This window comes from Colias philodice, chromosome 25 (genome assembly GCF_061535455.1).
Source record: "Colias philodice isolate Cphi_HAF_F1 chromosome 25, ilColPhil1 Martin Lab GWU primary, whole genome shotgun sequence".
Taxonomy (NCBI): domain Eukaryota; kingdom Metazoa; phylum Arthropoda; class Insecta; order Lepidoptera; family Pieridae; genus Colias; species Colias philodice.
Genome location: NC_143110.1, coordinates 515,892 through 538,011, shown reverse-complemented (window position 1 = coordinate 538,011; position 22,120 = coordinate 515,892). Strand labels below are relative to the sequence as shown.

General features: G+C 33.1%; 2 protein-coding genes and 1 long non-coding RNA gene across 3 annotated transcripts; 1 reads left to right on the top strand and 2 right to left on the bottom strand.

Annotated features, from left to right (window-relative positions):
• The first annotated feature begins 2,822 nt into the window (after positions 1-2,822).
• On the top strand, positions 2,823-6,950 carry Vha13 (V-type proton ATPase subunit Vha13). The gene is made up of 4 exons (XM_089710642.1): positions 2,823-2,994; positions 4,484-4,584; positions 5,652-5,750; positions 6,459-6,950. Exons 1-4 carry the CDS (start codon positions 2,913-2,915, stop codon positions 6,528-6,530), a joined length of 354 nt encoding a protein of 117 aa, XP_089566768.1. The 5' UTR covers positions 2,823-2,912; the 3' UTR covers positions 6,531-6,950.
• On the bottom strand, positions 6,850-9,838 carry LOC149477136 (trypsin 3A1-like). The gene is made up of 7 exons (XM_089710624.1): positions 9,683-9,838; positions 9,017-9,194; positions 8,384-8,666; positions 8,090-8,178; positions 7,934-8,000; positions 7,464-7,624; positions 6,850-7,013 (listed from the first exon to the last, which is right to left on the bottom strand). The coding sequence occupies exons 1-7, from the start codon at positions 9,774-9,776 to the stop codon at positions 6,968-6,970; spliced, it is 918 nt and encodes a 305-aa protein (XP_089566750.1). The 5' UTR covers positions 9,777-9,838; the 3' UTR covers positions 6,850-6,967.
• A 10,138-nt stretch (positions 9,839-19,976) lies between these two features.
• On the bottom strand, positions 19,977-21,569 carry LOC149477135 (uncharacterized). The gene is made up of 3 exons (XR_016317662.1): positions 21,499-21,569; positions 21,017-21,092; positions 19,977-20,154 (listed from the first exon to the last, which is right to left on the bottom strand). It is a non-coding gene; the product is annotated as an uncharacterized LOC149477135 (long non-coding RNA).
• Between the last annotated feature and the right edge of the window lie 551 nt (positions 21,570-22,120).

Genomic DNA, 22,120 nt, shown 5'->3' with positions numbered 1-22,120 from the left:
GAAGCTGAATAAAGTAAAATGCCGAATTACGCCGTTATAAACTGTAGAAACTCCACAGCTGTGAGTGGCCGAGTTAGCAGAGATGTTTCCTTCCACCGGTAAGTAATTTTCTAATCAGAATATGCACTATTTATTTTAAAATCAAATAAAGAATATCTGTGGAAAACGATCGTGACAAACACGGATACCAAATCATACGAAATGATTCGGAATACATTGCGGCTTTTACTTGGCACGGTAAAGATCGCGTCGTATGATAACAAGCAATGAATAGCGTCTTCTCATTTTTCTGTTCTCATTTTTCTGTCCAATTTTGTGGTTAGTGATGTTCATTTGATGCAACAGTTCTCGATTCTAATCGATTTTATAATCGAACAGATAAATGATAATTTGAAGGAGCAATTTTTCAGAAAAAAAGGCATAGATTTTTTTTGTCATTTAATACGACTTGACCTAGAACTTTTAAGTATTTTAATACAAAGGTACTAAAAATAAATATTATGACATGGACGCCATTAGTTAAAGTGTCATCTTGGGAGTTTTTTAAGAAAACTCCTTATTGCTTAGACTATGTTTGTTTTTTCAGTTTTCCAAGTAACCCGAACATAAAAGGAAAATGGATCGATGCAACGGGACATAAAGATTGATTGATTGACAGTTTCATTACTTTCTTTCGATGGCCTCTCTAGTACGTAGTACATGGTAACTCAATGGGCATATGTAAGAAAAAGCTAAAACACATTAGTTTACTTGTTAGAATATTAAAAGGTTTATAACTTTATTTTATCATCCCTCTGTCTATGGTAATTATCATTTTTCTGTCTTGAATCGATTTAGTAATCGATTACGATTCATTTATTTGACTACCTCTTAGACATAGATCTAGTTTGATCTGATTTCTTTCGATTTACTTCGATGGGATAGGACGATACTAGAATCGCCGCGCGAGTGGCGGCCTAATCGATTTAGCGTAAAATGAAATTAACATCACTAAAAAGCGCTCGTGACGTCATAACGCGTCAAGGTCAGTACAAAAAATATGACACGCTTGGTTTTCATACAGATCGCGGTACTTGCGTTGTCTACTTATATATACATGTCTGTGTTTATAACAAAGACATTTAGGTATTCTTATTTCTTGTACCTAGTTAACTACTGGTTGTATAAAAGTTTTTACTTAGGTACCTACATGAACAAGTAAAATCAATGTAGGTAGGTACCACTCTACCTATAAGTAACTTTCTTGACATAGGATTTTCTTGAATGTTAAATTCACAGGTTAAATTTTATAAGTAGGTCTTTCAATTTTATTGGTCTTTCAGGGTCGAGTCGGTCAAAGGTCGTAGCACAATCCGCCGAATAACCCGCGGGATATACGTACCTACTACCTAGGTATCAAATTATCAAGTGTTATTCTAGTTATCTAGTAGGTACTTACCTACATAAGATAAATCAAAGCCAAGATATAATCGAAATCAGTTCGTTGGTTTTCCCAGGAAAGATTAAAAAACATCCATACATCCATCCTCACAAACTTTCGCATTTATAATAAGTAGGAATCTTGACTAAGAAGTAGGATAGGATTAAGTAGTATGTGGTAGTTGGTACCCACCTCTGTGGTAGTCCGTAGTCTGCTTGAATTATTATTACCTAGTACCTATAATATATTATTATTTAACTAACTGTGCCCCGCGGTTTCACCCGCATTGCTGTTCCTGTTAGTCTAAGCGTGATGATATACCTATAGCCTTTTAACCTTCCTCGATAAATGGGGTATCTAACACCGAAATAATTTTTCAAATCGGACCAGTAGTTCCTGAGATTAGCACGTTCAAACAAACAAACTCTTCAGCTTTATAATCTATACTAATAATATTATAAGGCTGAAGAGTTTGTTTGTTTGTTTGTTTGAACGCACTAATCTCGGGAACTACTGGTCCGATTTGAAAAATTCTTTCGGTGTTAGATGGCCCATTTATCGAGGAAGGTTATAGGCTATATTTCATCACGCTACGGGCAACAGGAGTGGAGCCACGGGGGTGAAACCGCGCGGAGCAGCTAGTATATTAAATATAAAATAGTATAGATGTATCATGTACTTAATGCTATTAGTGATCGAAGATATAAGTTTTAACGACGTGACTCATGGCTCATATTATTGAGACAAGATTGAGACATTCATTTTTATATTATTTGATTAAATACAATGTTAAATACATCAATAATTACTTAAAAATTGTTTTATCCATTCAAAGGTTTGTACCGAAATTAAATTCAAATTCAAATAACAATGGCGCTACCGCGCTACCGGATGTTGTCCGTAATTTATGACAGCTTCAGTTTGATAATATATTAAATGACATAAAATAATTTAATAAAAAAAAATATTACCTAAGAAAGATAAATAGAATACCAATTTGCAATTATTATATTTCACATAATAAAATCACTCGTAAATGTTTTAGAAAAAAAATGGCTTTATATTACTAACGCCATCTATATTTGTTTATAGTTAATGCACATTTTTGTTTGCTGTCAACACCAAAAAATTTATTCCATTACGCGCAATCAATGGATAAAAAATAAAATAAAAAATAATATATGAAGAATAAGTATAATTAAGAAAAAATACTTCATAAAACTAATTTGTTTATTGATATAAGTTTGATGAGCATAACGGTATCAAATGGTTTATTAACATTAATAAATTGGTGGATTGTAAAGTATTTTATCTGAAAATGTATTCCTATCTACGCACTAATCGTGGTGCACGAGCCGATGACAGCGCCAATCGTGACAACATAATGGAACTAAAATAATCATATGACTCGGTCTCGTCACCTTTCCTTCGGCTATTGATTTGCGCCTTGGTCTCGTTTGTCTCCGCATAGTTTTTGTGTAAATCATTTGAAATGGCGAGTCAAACGCAGGGGATCCAGCAATTGTTGGCTGCTGAAAAGCGCGCCGCAGAGAAAGTATCAGAGGCGAGAAAGCGTAAGTACAATTAATTGCGTTTTATATTATTTTGTGGGTTTAGTTTTTTATAGATTGATTGCAGTGAGAAATTGGTCTGCCCTTGTATTTAGCAGACATCCTAATATTCGGTTATACTATGTATGCATATGGAAAAAAACATTTAATGAATGTAAGAATTTGAATACTTTCCATTGATATCCTATCCTAATAAGATTTCTGTCACATGATGGAGGGTGTTAGTCGAAGGTAACAATCTTTGCTTGTGCTAAATACGATCAAATTTTACAAATAAAAGATTTGCTAGATAATAAAGGAATGAAAATATAACATAACATCCTTAAAATAACTTGTAAAAGGGTATAAAACTAAAAACATGACTATGTAGGTACTAACTGTATGTTATGTTATTGATACAAGTACATGAGCATATTTATTTAAGGCTCAAAAATTTCCATTTATTTTATGTAACAATTAAGATATTGTTTCATGAGGTACCTACCAAGTGCGAAACATTATTCGGTACTTAATAATAAATATGGTTAGTGTATTGTGTATACTTAGCAAAAAGAAAATGTTTTCAATACATAGTCTTGATCTTAATACTATTATAAAGGCGAAAGTTTGTATGGATGTATGGATGTTTGTTACTCTTTCACGTAAAAACTACTGAACCGATTACAATGAAATTTAGCACACATATAGAGGGTAACTTGGATTAACACATAGGATAGGTTTTATCCCGGAAATCCCACGGGAACGGGAACTATGCGGGTTTTCCTTTGAAAACGCGGGCGAAGCCGCGGGCGGAAATCTAGTAGGAATATAAATAAGGCAGTGAGTTTAAACATTGATATAATTTACTTAATGGGTACACCATTGCCATTCCTTTGAATGGTACATAATTCTTTACTATTAAACAATAAACTGCGATAAGTTGGTTTTTGTTTGAACAAAATCAGATACAAGGACAATACTGATTTTGTCTTGAAATGATACAGAGAAGAATATTTGACTAAGATTGCAAATATGTAAAACTAAAGTTTTCAATGTAAATTGAGAGCCCCAAATAAAAAAATAATACTACAATTGAACTTGTCAATCAATCTATTACAATTTTCATAGAATCGCTATTTATATTGTAAATCTATAATTGAAGTGAAAACTTCTTTAGCGGCATTGGGTATAAAATCTTAAACTCGCGTCAGGACACGTGGCCTGATCGAAAAAGCGTAAGACGGACTTTTTTTTTAGCCCTTATATTCCATGCGTAAGACGGATACCATTCCAAAATATCAAACATGCTCAAATTCAAATTCAAATTTCATTTATTTACAAGAATGTAGTTACAAAAAAGGTGTTATTGGTGGTGTTGGTTAAAGGTGGTGCTCAACATTAATAATCAAGTTTTCACTTCTGCCGGCACTCCCGGAGTGCAACCCGTCTTTTTTTAATTTAAACTAAGGCTACTATATTATATATTAAACTTAAATTAACAATAAATTTATAGGAAAAGCGAAACGCCTAAAGCAGGCCAAGGAAGAGGCCCAAGATGAGGTTGAAAAGTACAGACAGGAACGTGAGAGGCAGTTCAAAGAATTCGAAGCTAAGGTAAATTAGAATTATAGATATTAACCCCCTATCAATACTAATATTATAAAGCTGAAGAGTTCTGTTTGAATGCACTAATCTCAGGAACTACTGGTCTGATTTGCAAAGTTCTTTCGGTGTTAGATCGATGATGATGATCGATGATCGAGATGTTAGCCCATTCATCAAGGAAGGCTATAGGCTATCATTACGCTAAGACCAACAGGAGCGGAGCCATGTGGTTGAAACCACAAAGTGCAGCTTGTAAATAATAAGCATACACTACAAATTGGGAAAATTCTGTTGTTTTGTGAAGACAGTGGTAAAATAGGCATTCACAAAATATGTGTTGTGTAGACCTGTTGTGCAGCAAAATAGCTCATGTGTTATTTTGCTACATAAGCTACATCACTGTCAAAGTCAAATATTATCAAAATCTTCAGTAATTTTCATATGACAGTAAGAAAAATACATACCTACATTTATAGTTAACACACTTTATAATTATAATTTCTTTAATGTATTTACAAGTTGGGTGCTTTAAAGGATCATATTTTTATAGTCATCAGTCTAGATTTTATTCTTGTAGTGATTTTCTATCTTTATCTCAAACAAGAAACCTTGAGCTATCAAGTTGATGATAAATTTAAATTTGTTGCTAGTGCAGATTTCTATTTGTAATATATAGGGTTTTTAATCTTTATTTAAGCTTGCATGATCAAAAAATGTGTTAATATTTAAGATTAAAATATAAATGTATTGTTTCCCATGTTGTATCTAAATAATGTTAAATTTTGACTTTACACACACAGATACTTACAAATTTTAGCATAAGATTTTATGCGTATATATAATTTATGTGTAAATTTTAATATACTTTAGTACATTTTACTATTCAAGTATCACAACGAACGAACCAACGAATTTCACCTCATTTAGAAGAAGTTTTAATTTGTCAAAATACAAAGAAATAACAATTTACCACCTGTTTAAAGAACAGTTTCTACAAAGAACCAGCAAGAAACTCCAAACAATAATTGTGTTGTGTAAAATGACCAGTCATATAAATCATTACTTTATGCTTATAGCACATGGGCACGCGGGAAGGTGTAGCTGCCAAGATCGAAGCAGAGACCAAGGTCAAGATTGAGGAGATGAACAAAATGGTCATCACCCAACAGGAAGCGGTGAGTTTTCCTAATATAATATGTATAAAAAATGTGTGCGTGTACTAGTGTACACACGTAAGAAGTGAAACTTCCTTATGACCTTATTTTTCAAAAAATAATTTACTATGTGCAACTTTACAGAAATACGTCAATCACGCGTGGTAGGGATAAAAACAAGATGGCGCGTTACAAAAAAATGTTACACTAAATTTTTTTCCAACCCCCATAAAGAAGTTTCACTTCAAAAATACATAATCAGTATAGTATATACTCTTGTTATACCCGAGTAAAACTTATTTACCTACATAATATCTTGATCTACAAAATAACTGAAGAAACAGGCAGACTTTATTTTGAAACTATAGGTATTTAATAAAACATTTGACATTCATTATAATGCTATTCAGTTGATATAATAATTCTAAAAGAATTTCAAGAATAGAAAATACGAACCTGCTTATTTCGCCGTACCATGGCAACTCATCAATCAAATTTATTCTAGTCTTTTGGTTTTATGTGGCAAAGGCTCCTCACGCCATTTATTGAGAATATTAACAACCACAACCATCTCAATCATTGTCTCCTATTAATAATACCTTAAGCTTAAGCTTTGTGTAGTAAATAAAGTAATAGTGATATATTATTTAAGTTATAAATAAGGAAATAATAATTATTATTGAGAACTTTCAATACTGATTGATTCACATATGAAATGTAAATTTGCAGGTGATCAAAGACATTCTGCAGCTGGTGTACGACATCAAGCCCGAGCTCCACCAGAACTACCGCTTAGACTAAGCGCAGACGCTCCGTAATCAAACGCTTGCGAACACGCACCTATTCATAGTTCTATTGTTATTTGTAATCTGTAGCCCGTTGGCGCCAACGCACGCGTCAATGTCAACTTGACAGCTGACAGCCGCTGATACTCGCCGCTCGCTGTACATACCTAGCTTGGTGTTGCCATGTTAACGTTTAATCATTGAATTTTAAACTTATATTATCAGCTCGATATCATTCCATATGAAATACAAGTATTGGAAGACCGATGAAGAACAGATTTAACTTATTGAAAATTGTATGTTATTCAATGTTGTATGTTGAATAGAAATATATATTTAAAATAAATTTGGAATGTTTTTATTTATTTCTTGTTACAAAGTAGTCTGAAGTGATTGCGATGTGTACAGTATTAGAGGAAATATATTATTAATGTACTATTCGTTATTTTATTTTTATTCCTGCTTGTTGGTCCAGTCTGGGTACTTCAGTTCGGTGTTCCTGAAAATATAATATCTTTTATGTTGCCATGTATAAAATTAAAAAAATGCATTTTTTCAGAATTTATAGAAAAGTTATTCCTAGTAATGATGTACCTACATAGATGTTTTATTTTACAATATTAAATTCTCATCTTATATATAAAATTCTCGTGTCACAATGTTAGTCTGCATACTCCTCCGAAACGGGTGGATCGATTCTCATGAAATTTTCTGTGCATATCGGGTAAGTCTGAGAATCGGCCAACATCTATTTTTCATATTTACCACGGGCGAAGCCGGGGCGGACCGCTAGTAATAATATATATTTTTTTAATATTTAAAGAGAAAAAAAAAGATTGTGTCTATCAATTGATCATAAATCGATTTTTCGAATCCCACTTTTTAACGAATTTTTTTTATCCATAACATTTTACAAATATGTGTAATTGTTTAGACTTTAGAGACATACATAAGCTTAACAGTATGTTCGCCAATCGTATCCAACCAAGAGGCAACCGACCCCACCGCTGAGAACACAGCTGGTTGGTCTGGCAGGTCACAGCGTTTGGCGGAAAATGACAGGATTCCGACAAGGACGCCATCTTGGATTGCTGGACCGCCCGCGTCATGCTGTGTGATGTAAAATAATTATTGCGTGAAAAGTCAAAAACTTGGTATAAGCACAGACTAATAATAATATACTACGTATAAGGTAGTTCATTTTTTTTGCATGCCGTACGGCCGTGTGTAAGCGAGAGGGAATGATAAGCGCCGCCATTGAAGATTCGTTTCTTTATTGAACTGCCTAATAAAAGTATCAATTGATATTAAATAACCTAAACTTGGTATTGATGAGTCTTTCCTGCACACGTAAAAATTACTGTATTATACATACATACATACGGTCTACATATAGGTACTTATAAAAACGGAACTTACGTTGCAAACGTTTTTAGCTTTTGTTATATATCCTGCGCAGAAGTTTGTACGTGAATGCACCAAATCCCTGCAAAAATAATAAAATTGTACTCTTTAACTATAATATATTCCTGTCCAGGTATTTCTTTAAAAAATATTGAATAATTGATCTCTCACCTTCCATATATCTCCTGGCAGTCGGCTATATCATAGACCGGTAATTCAAGCTTCTGTAATAGCACTTGACCTCCCAATCCACCGACACCCTTTAAAAAACTTAAATTATAATAGCATATTGGAAAAAAATGTACATAGAATGATAGGAACTATTTTCTCAATCAATTCAACAACAGGATTAAAAATTTATCATATACGTGTACCTACCTATATTTATTTTTCAAATTAAACCGCCAAATTAAGTGCACGAGCAAAGTCACAGGAACGAGCTAATTTAAATCGAACTTTTCTTACCAGAACAGAGCCCCAACCAAGAAATGTGATCACAGCATCAGTAGGTACCAGTTTATCAGCTTCATAATCAATCTTCGCGACCTTCGTGTCCAATTTCTCATAGGAAATATTCCTGTCCAGTTTTATAACCGCAAAGTTGAATTCCAGGGTGTTAGGTTTGTAGTTGGGGTGGAAGAATATCTCGGAGACGTGGTAGACGTCGCCGCCAGCTGTCGCGTTGGAGGAGCCAACTCGGATAGACAGCATCTTGACGTATTCACGGAAGAAGCGGTTGTTGTACTGTCTGGATTTGGATTTAAAAAAAGTGTAGTAAGTAGATTGTAATTTGTGTATGAACCTACTTCTACCGCACTTTGACCTTTTATTTTTGTATATATTTTCCTAATTGGTGGAAAAAATTTGATGAAAATGCTTGCATGATGTTTTGTTTGATTTGATTTCTTCTTTTTAAGAGTAGGTAGGTAGGTAGTTTTCGGTCACATAATATATATCGTCAACATTGTTGGTATCATAACGATAGTTCTCGTCATTTAACATTTTTTAAACGGTTGGCTAGTCTCAACCTTGACCAACTACCTACCAGAAACACCCGCTAACTTATTACAGAACAAGATAACCTTATCATTAACTCACAACTGCAAGCAATGAGCAGCAGTCAGCACTTTATCAGTGTCGATTATAACCGCGCCGCACCACAGCTGTCTATTGACGAGCAAAGCAGCGAGGAAAGGGTATTCTTCAACGGTTGCTACCTCATCTGCGTTGTAGATCCTTCGGTAGCGACGGTCTAGTGTGTGTGTTTGTTTCGTGGCTAAAATGGGTTAAAGGACGTTTATTTAAAATTGAACTGATTACTGATCACGAATTAAATAAAAAGAAACACTATTTATTGCACACTAAACAGATACGTAGGTAGTTAATATAATAATTAATCACAAAAGAATCTTCGCCGTACAAATTGGCCCTAAAGCTTTGAAGTGATTTCTTCCAGGCTAGTTTGGGATATAGGAAAATAAAAATTAAACTAGTTTTACGTTGCTATAATAGACTTTTACTTATAGAATCGGGTGTAATTTTAAAATTAATGTCTCCTAAACATTTACATAATTGAATTAAACAAGTTGTCATTTGTTACATCTGCCTTGTAATAACCGTTGAATTCCTGACGAAATTCTAAATATTTTTTCAATCAAAACAAAATAAAACGTCAAAACTTCTTTAGCATGTGAAACTGTTATTATTTTCTAAATCTGTGAGTCCTCTGGATTAAATCTCTATTTTTACGAAAATAATACTCACTAGCAGCAATTCTGTCTTTGGTATTGTTGGCGAGGGATCTTCGTGATGGAAACTCAATGGGCAGACCCTCATACTGCCATTCTGTACGGTACATGTTCTTGCGGGATATACGCTCAAGTTCCACTGGTGATATTATGTTATTAGATAAGATATAACATTCAGTACATCACACAACAATACGCGACATACGCTATAATCTACATTATATTTCACTAGCTTTCTTCCCGCTCCACCACCTATATTTATAAGTTATAAATTATAAATTATCTATACATATAATAAAATCGTAGGAAAGTCAAAACTGTACATTGAATATTTTTTTAAAAGAATACTTGATCCATGATCTATAATCGATATAGAAGCCAAAAATATAGTTTTTAGAATTTTTGTCTGTTTGTCGGTTTGTCTGTTTGTCTGTTTGTCTGTATGTATTTCCGGGCTAATCTCAGAAAGTACTGCATAGATTTACTTCAAATTTTGCATGAATATTCCTAAGAGGTCGGGTGAGGATAGTTTAAACATATTATCATGATATCACCTTCGCGGGAGGAGCTGTGAACCTTTATTTTTCTTACATATTCCGTGTACTACGACAGCGTACAATCTAAAGACTCATGTTTAAATGTTGGTTTCGAGTAAGCCATGCTATTATCTAGCTTTACAAAATAAAAACTATGTCATTTACGTAATTTGGGCAGAGAAACAGTTTAATGAATTTAGTAGTATAAAGACAAATTTGAAACAGCGCCATCTATGAGATTTCGTAAAAATCAAATCAATTTACATGTTATCACTACTGAACAACTGTTGAAAATTAATAATTTAAATATAATCATGTTATTTATTTAACTCTTTAACCCATATCTTCCCTTCCCTATAAGGTGCGCTTATATTTCGTGTGAATATACTACATTTTTAAAAGTGAGGGTAGATGTTTATTATTTTAAGTCAAACTAGACACCATTACAATTAATCTAATATTGATTGTGTTCATTGGTTACATTTTTAATCTTCGTGTTTTATAAATTTATAAAGAATAGAAAAAATTCGATCACGAGGCGGGACTCGAACCCATATAATTTCGTGATCGAATGTTTCTATTCTTTATAAATTTATTATTTATAAATTTATATTTATAAAGCATTTGAATAAATAAATAAATAAAATTAAAATAAATGTCATAAAACCAAAAATATCAAATTCAATCTTCGTGTTTTGTGAATTTTCACCATGCGTTCCCACAAAAGGTAAGTTGTTACTTTTATAGGTAGGTATTTATTTTTATAATGATAGCAATTCATGTTTTTTATTGGTTTTATAATGGTTTTATATTACACTTTTAGAATGAAATAATAAAATGATGAATTCTTTTTGACTTTTACAAGATTTTGAGGTGCGTTGGGAACAGTAGTTTGTTGATAAAATTTTATATGTAAGTAGCTTTTTTTTATTGATTTACAATTATTAACGTTTGATTTTTTATTTACAGATTCAATGTTCATAAAATTATATCGCCTTTGGAAGACTATTTCTGCTGACAATTTTACAACAACACTTGAAAATTGATGATTTGATGATGAAGATAGTGGCAGCAAGGATTAAGTGGAAATTAGTAATCATCCGCTTCGTCAATTTTTGACTGAAGTTAATGTCCAACGTATGGTTCAATCATTGGAAGTATCTCGGGTAATTTTGGAGGATATTTTTCAGGAAGGAGAGGAGGGGCAGCCAACCACATATCAAACTACTACGTTTTAGTACCGAAAAAAATGTTATTGCCAAATGAAACATAAATTTTGCACTCACAACTGTACAAGTTATGATTTTTATTCTGACTTTGCTGTTATCTGATTATAATATTTATCGTTATGGCTATCGAGGTACCGACCGTACTGGGATGAGAGTACATGATATTATACCTACTCATCATCCAGGATTGCTTAGAGCATTTTCACACTGAAAAAGATGTTTTCTTTGAATCGTAGTTGCTTCATTTATTTATTTTTAATCATTTTACATAATATGTTTTATATTTGCCCATTTTCATTATATTTTATAAATAAAATGGAACCAACATAACTTTGTTGTGTAGGTATCATTTCTCTATTAATAATCCGTAGGCATATTTTCCGAGCACCCCATTTAAGGTGCGGTCCTGAAATTATAAAAAGTTAATGTATACTTTTGCCTAATATAAGCTCAAGATCATTTTTAGATAAAAATAACAAAAAGAACTTATTTATTAAAATTTAGTAGATAAAAGAAATTATGTTACGATTTTATAAGAAAACACAGTATATTTATTAGGCGGCGGTGATCTCTTCCAGGCAAAAGATATTCATCAGCTCAATAAAATTGAATAGTTGTTGTTAGTTATTCTTTAAATTCACTGATTGTAATGAGCATTTCCGCATGCAAGTTGTATCGTAGTTTAGATATATCATAGTTTTGACACATTACAGTTCCAACAAAACCCTCAAATTTTTGAGCAGAGTTGAGCAAGATAATTTAAAAAATGTGCTGTGTTAAGTATTATAGAAAAGGTTAGTTCGTTGATAATTATCATTTCTTCATCATTTACATGGGTGTTGTTAAATGTTAGTAAAGATAAACTTTGACTGTTAATACTTTTGTTCAGTATTTACCTGTATGATTATTGCTTGGTAATTAATATGTATATTTTCATGTCGTATAGCTAATTATAAACATAAGTGTGATGTGAAACTAGCTGGATTTATTTTTACACACTCACAGCCATATATTTTATATTAAAATAGTGTAAATCATAATATTTTTTCACAATTAAAAATATTTCCTTTTTTCTGATGGTGTTGGCATCGAATTAAACCGCGCTGTCGTTTCGTTCACTAAAAGTGATGTTATGAGGACCGAATATGTAGCCGCCTCAACTTACGGAAACGAGAGTAACCTGCGTTGTCTGTTAGTTATTGTATAGTCGAATTTAACGTTACATGGAAATTGGAATCTAAATATATTATGTATACTTAGGTATATTAAATCTGTACATGAAATATATTTCCTAAATAACTATCACGGGGTGATTAGGGATCGACACTGATGCCAAAGAAGCAAACAGTAAAATTTTTGTCCGTATAACCGGTATAGAAACAAAAACTACTCGACGGATTTAAACGAAACTTGGTACAATTATTTTTCATATTCCTGAGCAGAGCAGTAACTCCATTTTTAAGCTTTCGTCGCGTGTGCAACCTTAATGGTTAAAGCTACACAGAAATCATGTATTCAGAAAGAAATGTTCTCCTTATTATATAAAAAATATCTCCCGACATCATAAATGTCTATCTTTTATGGTTGACTCACAATAACACGTGTAACTTCCGATAGCTTAGGAGTTCGAAGCTTTCTGATTATATTTGTCTATAACACTCTCAGTCCGTTTTAACCCTTAATTTGGCACCGATAAAAATATTCAAAATATATGAATTTGACAATTTTGTGGTTTCAGGAGTATGTCATAAAGTTCTCGAAAAATGAAAAAAAAAATCTACCATTGCCCACTGCTGGGAAAACTGGTGTCCGTCACAGCGGACACTGCCAAATTACGGAAAATAAAAACTACAGTTAATTTTATTTTTTTTACTAAAGAAAAATACAGAAATGAACATTTTAGAACTATTTAATACCGAAGTACAGTTTATTTTATATGGAAATTAAAAAAAAAAACAATTCATGTTTATTTTGTATGAAAATTAAAAAAGAAGTCTAAATTCTTCTTCTGTCAGTTGAATTGACTTGCCGGTTTTTTGAACTGAATATAAGTTTGTCTGCTCTACGAAACTAGTAAAAAATATCTTGAGAAAAAAAAGGTGAAAGAAACTCAAAGGTGAATCATCTTCTGGCATGTCTATGTAATCATCCTCCTCAATTTCTTCTATTGTCGCTTGGTGACGGAATTGAATTACTCTCCAATAATTGTAAGTCAGCTGAAAGTAGTTTTTTTTTGGTCTTTTGGCTTTGACTGTGGGTGGTTTCTTAATACTTATTTTTCGGGGTGCTAATCAAGAAGCTATTGGTGTTATAGGCGTTGCAGGCAATCTAGGAATAGCAGATAGGGATAGAACATTTTCAAAAAAAGACTCGCCAATTTACGCACGAAAGACTCTGGTCATTAGCAGGTCTATCAGAATCTTTGGAGTGTAATTCTTCATCGTCGGATGTATCTATTGTTACGTTAGCAAGGGAATATGGTGCAGGAGAAAACAAGGGGTGGAAGAATTAGTACTTGCATCATGCAATTCAGTTTCCGAATCTGATAATTCGCTAGCATCGGAAGGTGCATGTTCATTCGGCACTAAAGCAATAATTTTACTTGCACGGTTAGCCTGTTGGCAAAGAAAAAAAATCCAAACTCAGAACCATAACCAAACAAGCAGAAGCACCCACATTTTGGCGGTGTCCGCCGCAGCGGACATAGTAATAAAGTGGTACTTTTCTATACAATTAGCAACGTCCGCTGTGACGGACAAAACATTTTGGTTACAAATAAACACCATAAAAATGTAATAAAGTGTGTATGTTTTTGTAAATAATGATTGAAATGTTTATTATCTAATAAATAAATATATAATTCAATTCATTTTTCCACAAAAAATAAGAAAAATAGGTATAAATACCTTGAGAAAAACAGGTGGCTTCATTTTCGCAGACATTTTACGTCCCAACTGACATATGCAATGTTGTCACAATCATTACTTAATTTTTTACTATTTGTTTATGGTATAAATAAACATTTAATCGATTAGAAATCGATGAAAATGAAATAAAAACTTGGCAGGATTTATTTTAAATAAGTGTCCGTCACACCGGACTATACCAAATTAAGGGTTAACTCAATTTTTATTTTCATGCATCAGTGCCAACTAAAAAATCTTTATCTCGAAATTCGAGCAAAGCTAAGAAAATGAGAAATAAGAGTTCTCAAGAATCGTTAGAGGTATACTCTAGGCCGAAAACAACACGTGTTATGCCGAGAACCTGAAACCGCTTCACAACGAGAATTGCGGCTCACAGCTGACCGCGAACGGCATGTACTATCCCGTGAGACCGAAACCTTCACTGAGAGGGTATAACGTCTCACAGCTGATCACGGCCGTCACATTTTATCTCGAGAATCTGAAACTTTTACTCAATATGAAGACCGTTTGACAAATGATAGGGTGCACCATAATATTATTCGATCTCTTGAAGATGAACATGAGCATAAGCAATGACTAGAGTAGGGACGCGAATATTACAATTAATTGAGACAAAAACGATTATTAAGTTTGTTTAATGAAAGATTAAGAATTGAAACTATTCGGTCTCTGGAAACGGACGAATAGCGAGAGGCCCCTCTTACTGCAGACAGATTTCGCATAGTCTTAATGACTTAGAGGTAAACATAGAAGATCAATCTACGAATTCGGTGGTGGGGTCCGACAAATATAAAAGTGGGTTTTCTTATAACCTCACAATTGATTACAGATCATCTTCTGTATAGGCGATATTAACGTAGTATGTTATTTTTGTAATGCTTTAAAGTGGAGTAAGGAGTCGGCTTTCGTTTGAAGATACACCGGAACCTTTGAAATCACTACTTTTAGAGGAACATGACGTGCAATCTAAACAGTTCTTAGACAATATTCGCTCTTATAGTAGTGCGTTTCAAATGATCCTTTGGTGCTCAACAATTATCAGAAGGTCCTTTCATGCTTACTTTTAAGATACAAGGTCAAGTTTACCATTTGATAGGATCCCTTTTGCCTGAAGGCCAACCTAAGTTTCTTTAAATATATTTTGTATTCGACTACAACAAATAGTCGAATACAAGAATTATCAATATTTCTCGAATTTAAAACTGAACTCATTCCACAATTTTAGAACATGTTTCATCAGGTTAATTCGTATGTATGCAGTTTTAAATCGACATTAGAAGCTTTTCCTCAAGATGGTGATATTAATATAAGATTGTTATAAATGTCTATCGGCACTCAGGAACTCCCTGGGCGTGTATAACGCCCAGGCCACAGTATTACAATTTTTCCTACAGCAGGGCGACGAATGTATTTTCGCATAGCAAAGGAGGGGAACTCGCGGGGGGTCAAGTGACGCGGGCCACGTACCATTAACATGCTTAGTTTGTGGTACCGAGCGCGAAAAAAAGTCATCGTGTTTTTGTTTTGTTACTATGTAAACTAACGTAATTTAATACTTAGGTACATATTCTATAACGGTGCGCTCAAACTGTTAATCTACATTTAATTTAGATTATTATTTGAAATACTAAGTAATGTAGAATTTAAATCACATTCCTTCATGTTTTCCTCAGATTTTCAATTTTCTCCGATTTTAAGATTTTCAGAGTGTTCAATTTTAATGTAGTTAAATTTTATAAGAGACAATTAAGAACATTCAAAAATAAAGTGTCACGTATTTTTTTTAAACGACGAATGACCTAAAACGACGTAATCGCGGACGAAGTCGCGGGCAACAGCTAGTAACCTAATAAATTATATTAAAAAAATAAGCATCAAAATCCGTTGCGTAGTTATAAAGATACAGACACAGATGGTGGAAAGCAATGTTGTTTTCTACTATGTATTGATGATTGGAAATACATATAATAATTGTTATGTCCTGTAATACAAAGTAAAATTGTATCAGTCAGATAATTAAATATAGTAGTAGATAATATGTGCGAGTAGTTCCCGAAAAAAATACTAACAAAAAGGTAAAAATATAGGAAAGATTCAGGGCCGCGCCGACCCCCGGCAGCGCCTGTGTGCGAAACCTATGAAGCGCCTCTTTTTTTATAAAAATTCAATGCGCACCTTACACACACACACTTACAATCAAATGATTGTTCATTTGTTTTGTTTTGCCTTAGCTATCTCGTTCGTTAAAATCGGGGAATACCCATGACCCCACCCCCGGGCCCCGCTTGCGTCGCACGCATCGCATCGGGTTGCGTTCAGAAACTCACTCATTCATATTTAGTCCACTCATTATATACATTAAAAAAAAAGTGAATTTGCGCATCTAATTTTTTGATATATTGTAGGGATACCCAGAAAAGCTTAACTTGAGTTTTTCGACCAAGATTTCCTATGAGCTTTCGCCGCCATCTTAAAAAAAAGGTGTAAAATTTGTTTTTCGGCAATAACTCGGCTATCCGATGAAATTCGGAAATCACTTATAAGACACTTTTTGTTCCTTTTTTTATGCTCTACAATTAAGTCTGGACCATTTTTTCCGTATCATGCATCGTTATCGAGATATTGATCGATAAAGTAAAAAAAATGTGTGCGTGTACTAGTGTACACACGTACGAAGTGAAACTTCTTTATGACCTTATTTTTCAAAAAATAATTTACTATATGCAACTTTACAGAAATACGTCGAATCACGCGTGGTAGCCTGGTAGGGATAAGAAAAAGATGGCGCGTAACGGAAAAAGTCACGCGTAACGAAAAAATGTTACACTCAATTTTTTTCCAACCCCGATAAAGAAGTTTCACTTCAAAAATTCAGGACACATTTTTAGTTTTTTGCTTTTTTTTGTTTAGGACATAATACATATACCTACATTATGTATAATATGTATATCTAATACATATACATGTATTTAAAAAATCGTAGAATTCGAACTTGTAGAGAATATGCAGACCTACAATTTTATTTTTGGAGTTTTTTAGTTGGACAAAAATTACGATCTCCAGCGCGCCGCAGCGCAGAGTCGGTGAATTCACGCTCACCGTCGAGCGAGCTGCTCGCTCGGTTGTGTTCGCATGGCGAATCGAATGGGAAATTGTTTAGGAAATTGATGGGATAAAAAATAAGTACATAGACCAGACTTTAGAACAAATTAAAGATCACACTAAAGTATATTTTTAAAACAAATAATTTGTTTGTGCAGTAAAAAAAAATGTTGAACTGTACAATTGAGCGAAAAAAAGTACAACACACGGTAAAATGAATGAAAAATGGTTTCAAGAAAATTTTGTAATTGAAAAAATGCAAACACACTCGTCAAAACGGATGCCAGGTTTTATAATCTCGATAACTATGCACGATACAGTAAAAATGGTCAGGACTTAATTGTAGAGCATTAAAAAAGGAACAAAAAGTGTCTTATAAGTGATTTCCGAATTTCATCGGATAGCCGAGTTATTGCCGAAAAACCAATTTTACCCCTTTTTTCAAGATGGCGACGAAAGCTCATAGGAAATCTTGGTCGAAAAACTCAAGTTAAGCTTTTCTAGGTATCCCCTACAACATATCAAAAAAATAGATGCGCAAATTCACTTTCTTTTATTTGCCTTTTTTTTCGGACGAAATGAGTGGACTAATTTCATACTCATACAAACTCGGCGCCTCTACGGTTTAAAATAACTAGTACTTTTTCTCTTGTTCAAAGAACTGCCGCCGTTTTAACGTTGAGCTCGTAAAAAATGAAACCATAAACGTGAATAATAATATTTACATTAAATATTGAGAGACTTGTTCAATAAGCGTTATAGATGTTTTGTTGTTTACAAGGCCTATGTTGCGCCTATTGTACCTACTTACTTGTCGATACTCCACTACAAAAAACAATCATATAGGTAACAAAAATAATTTTGGTGGCAGTGGCGGCGCGGCGCCCCTATTGTCTTGGCGCCTGTGTGCGCCGCACACTTCGCACACAGGGGCGGCTCGGCCCTGGAAAGATTTCTTTATCAAATCTCCATATATTATTATGTAGGTAATAAAAACATTAGGTACCATTTACCGAGTAGGTATAAATATAATATGTAGAATTATATCTTTATGATACCTATTTCTGATAAATCTAACACAGAAAATACGTGGTATATACCTATATCTACAATTATTTCCAGAAAATAAATATAATTAGAAATGTTTAAGTTTCTAATATCATCAATGCGTGCCGGATGCGTGTAACGGAACGTTATAACAAGCGTAATTGCGCAAATTTCGAAAATTACTAGATATATTTAACTGCATACATTGTTCGAATTATTAAACTTAGATGACCTAATATAAGTTTTTCTATTATAATCATTGTATGTTTCTTTTCAGTTTTTTTTTGTTCATGTTCGCGTTATAACTTATACCTACCTACGAGGACATTTCCGTAAGGCCACTAGTTTTTGCGTGAAGCTTTGGATTTGTAGCTATATCTTATGTATTCAAACTGATGATAATTGATGATACTAATGAGATAAAAAAGGTATTTTTAAACACTTTGATACGCCTAAAATCACTCTCAGAACCTACACCTAGAATCAATTAAAACTTTCTTTGAAATCGATATAACATTTTTTTGTCACAATTTTTTGAAAAAATCACGACTAATATCGATTTATCTAATAAAAAAAATGTTGTGTGGTTTTATGAAACCACGGTAAAAGTGAAACTGTTCGAACGGTTCCGAACACTGCTTTGTGTAGTGCATGTCGCGTGACGGTCGGCTGCCGAGTAGGTATACCTACTCGGCAGCCGCGATACACGCGACATGCGCTACACAGACCAAAAACTTTGAGACGATGTAATAAAAGTTTCACTTTAAAAAGAATGTTTACCGTTTTAGTGAAAATTAGTTAATTAATAAATTATGTGAAATGACGATCGCCTCGATGGTCTAGTGGTTAGAGAGTAGATCAGAGAGTCCGAGGTTCGCGTCCCAGGTTGGACAAACCAAATCCATAAAATAATGCAATATCTCAATGAAACAAATAAGTAAGAATACTTACTATCATCAGATTCTGTGTCGATCCTTGCTTGAGAGAAAATAAATAGGGAAAACAGCAAACAAAGTATGGATACAGACATGTTTGTGTCAACACCCATTTTCTTTATGGTACTAAAAAAGTACATTTCATAGCGGATTTTAATGTATTTGTGAAATTGTTTAAGAGCTAGCTTATAATACTTTGTTTCATATTTTCACATGTTGAAAATAAATCATGACGTATACGATAGTATTATAATACTATCGTAAGCAAAGTCCAGGATCTAGATTAGTGTAAATGTATTATAGTTTATTATTTTTGAAGTTTTATCTAAAATTTGTGAAATTACGGCAAATTATGACATTGTGAAATTGTAACTTTTCACGTGAGCTCGGTAGACCACCTCAGATTAACTTCGTAACTTTATTTAACTATTACATTTATTACCTGGGTACCTACTCAATTCGCCCTTCCAAATTTTTGGTTAAAATGTATGATCCAAATATTTCACCAGCTCTCGAACAAAATAAAACAACGCAACAGTCCATAAAACATTTAATTCATAAAATATCAATAGCAAACGTCGAATAACATATAAATGTACCTACAATTGTATATTTGTAAACATATTTAATGAAGGCTTTTTGCGTATAGGCTAGGATCACGCTCGGTGACGCAGCCGCCCATAGCGGGGCGCTCTCTTTATGTTACCCTTCACTGAAAGAAAAGACAATCATAGTTCATATAACTAATAAAAAAAAATAATAAATAAAAACTGTGTAAAGTTGCCACTTAAGAAAAAGAAGAAGAAGAACAACTGTGTACCTCTGTGGTGTACCTATTTGAAAATTGACAGAAATAGATAAACTTTTCACAAAATGCAGAGTGTCACGTCCGAGCGATACATTAAGAACACTTAGAACATAATATTTTATTCTAGCCTGATATTAATTATGATTACTCAATATAAATAAATCAGTTTTCAATTACAAAACTATACATAGGTACGCCAATATAGCTAAAAACAATTCTGAAAGGCTTAATTTTTCACGAAAAATGATTTAAATTCCAGATAGGTTCATTTGTTCTTTTTATGGTCAGAATTTTAAGAAAGCTTTGAAAGCGCTACAAGCTTCTAGGTACTAAGTTTTATTAAAATCGCACACATATTAGAAAAATAATTACTGTGTATATGAACCTATGATATATATAAAAAAAGCTAGTATAATAGAGTCATTGATATGAACAGGGTACTTCAACAACTAGTTAAAATAATAATATAGCTAATCTATACTAAATCTAATATTATAAAGCTGAAGAGTTTGATTGTTTGTTTGTTTGAACGCGCTAATCTCAGGAACTGCTGGTCCGATTTGAAAAATTCTTTCGATGTTAGATACTTAGTCCATTTATCGAGGAAGGAAGAAGGCTGAAGGAGGCCGTAGGCTATATTATATCATCACCCTAAGACTAACAGGAGCGGAGCAATGCGGGTAAAACCGCGGAGCGCAGCTAGTATCAGATGCTAAATAATAATGGCCAGTGCTATGCTTTTAGTATAATAAATATGCAAAATTACCTAATGTGGAGAAGCCCATTCCCAAGGGAGTGGGGTTTGCTATTGAAATGCCCACTAGTGCTAAAACTATAGCTACCTGAAAAAAGACATATTTTAATAGTGTGAATTTGAAAAAGCAACGATATTTTTTCCTTAGTCTTAAATTTTTCCAGATGTTTACATGATAAAAAATGCAATTTAGGTAGGTACCTACTCATATTTCTCCATGATTTTAGAAATCAATGCATATTCGCTTAACTTTATAGTTACAAAATAAGTCAAATCTACTACCTAAGTAGATACTTAAATAATAAATGGAAATTCTTAAAATTAAATACATTATGCATGCAACTTTGCGCATGAAACCTTAAAATTACTTGTTATAACAACACAAAAATGAACAACTGCAATCCAATGTAAATAGGTAATACTTATAGAACTTTTATCAATTATCACTTTCAACACTAAACTTACGCGGCAATAAATAAATAAAATCTACTCACTGCGCACTTCATAATTCTCTATAAGATTTGTTGCATGAAACCTCAGTGAATTACAGAATTTCGCGAAAAATTAACATTGCCTTATATAAACGTTTCACGCTTGACCGAACATCCTGTTACGTTACTCATTACATCATTTTACTAATTAGTCAGTTAAATAGAAATCTGATATAATACTAGACTATTTTTAATGTTTGGGAGAGTTTTTTAATTGGCCCCAGTAAAGGAAAATTTTCAGTAGGTAGGTATGTTCTGTGCATTTGGTAGAGACAGTTCAAGATATTTTTATAGAATGATTATTATTATAGTAGCTGTTGTCGTATAATGCTCTATCGATTTAAGATAGGCGTTGAGAATTCTTCACGTGGTTGTTCTTAGAACGTTCGAAAAGATTCTATTCAATGTTATTAGATATACTGAACAACACTGAATAGGAGCTTTCGTTTACACTAAAAGATCACGGAATAATGCTCTTGTTCTAGCTCTTGCTCTATGTTCGTCGGTTTCATTCTTGGTTGCATTAGTATCATAGTAAAGATGAACTATTAACTTATAATATTATGGTTAAAAAGTTCGGTTGATAAAACCATACAATTTTCGATTCTCAATGGAAACGGCAATT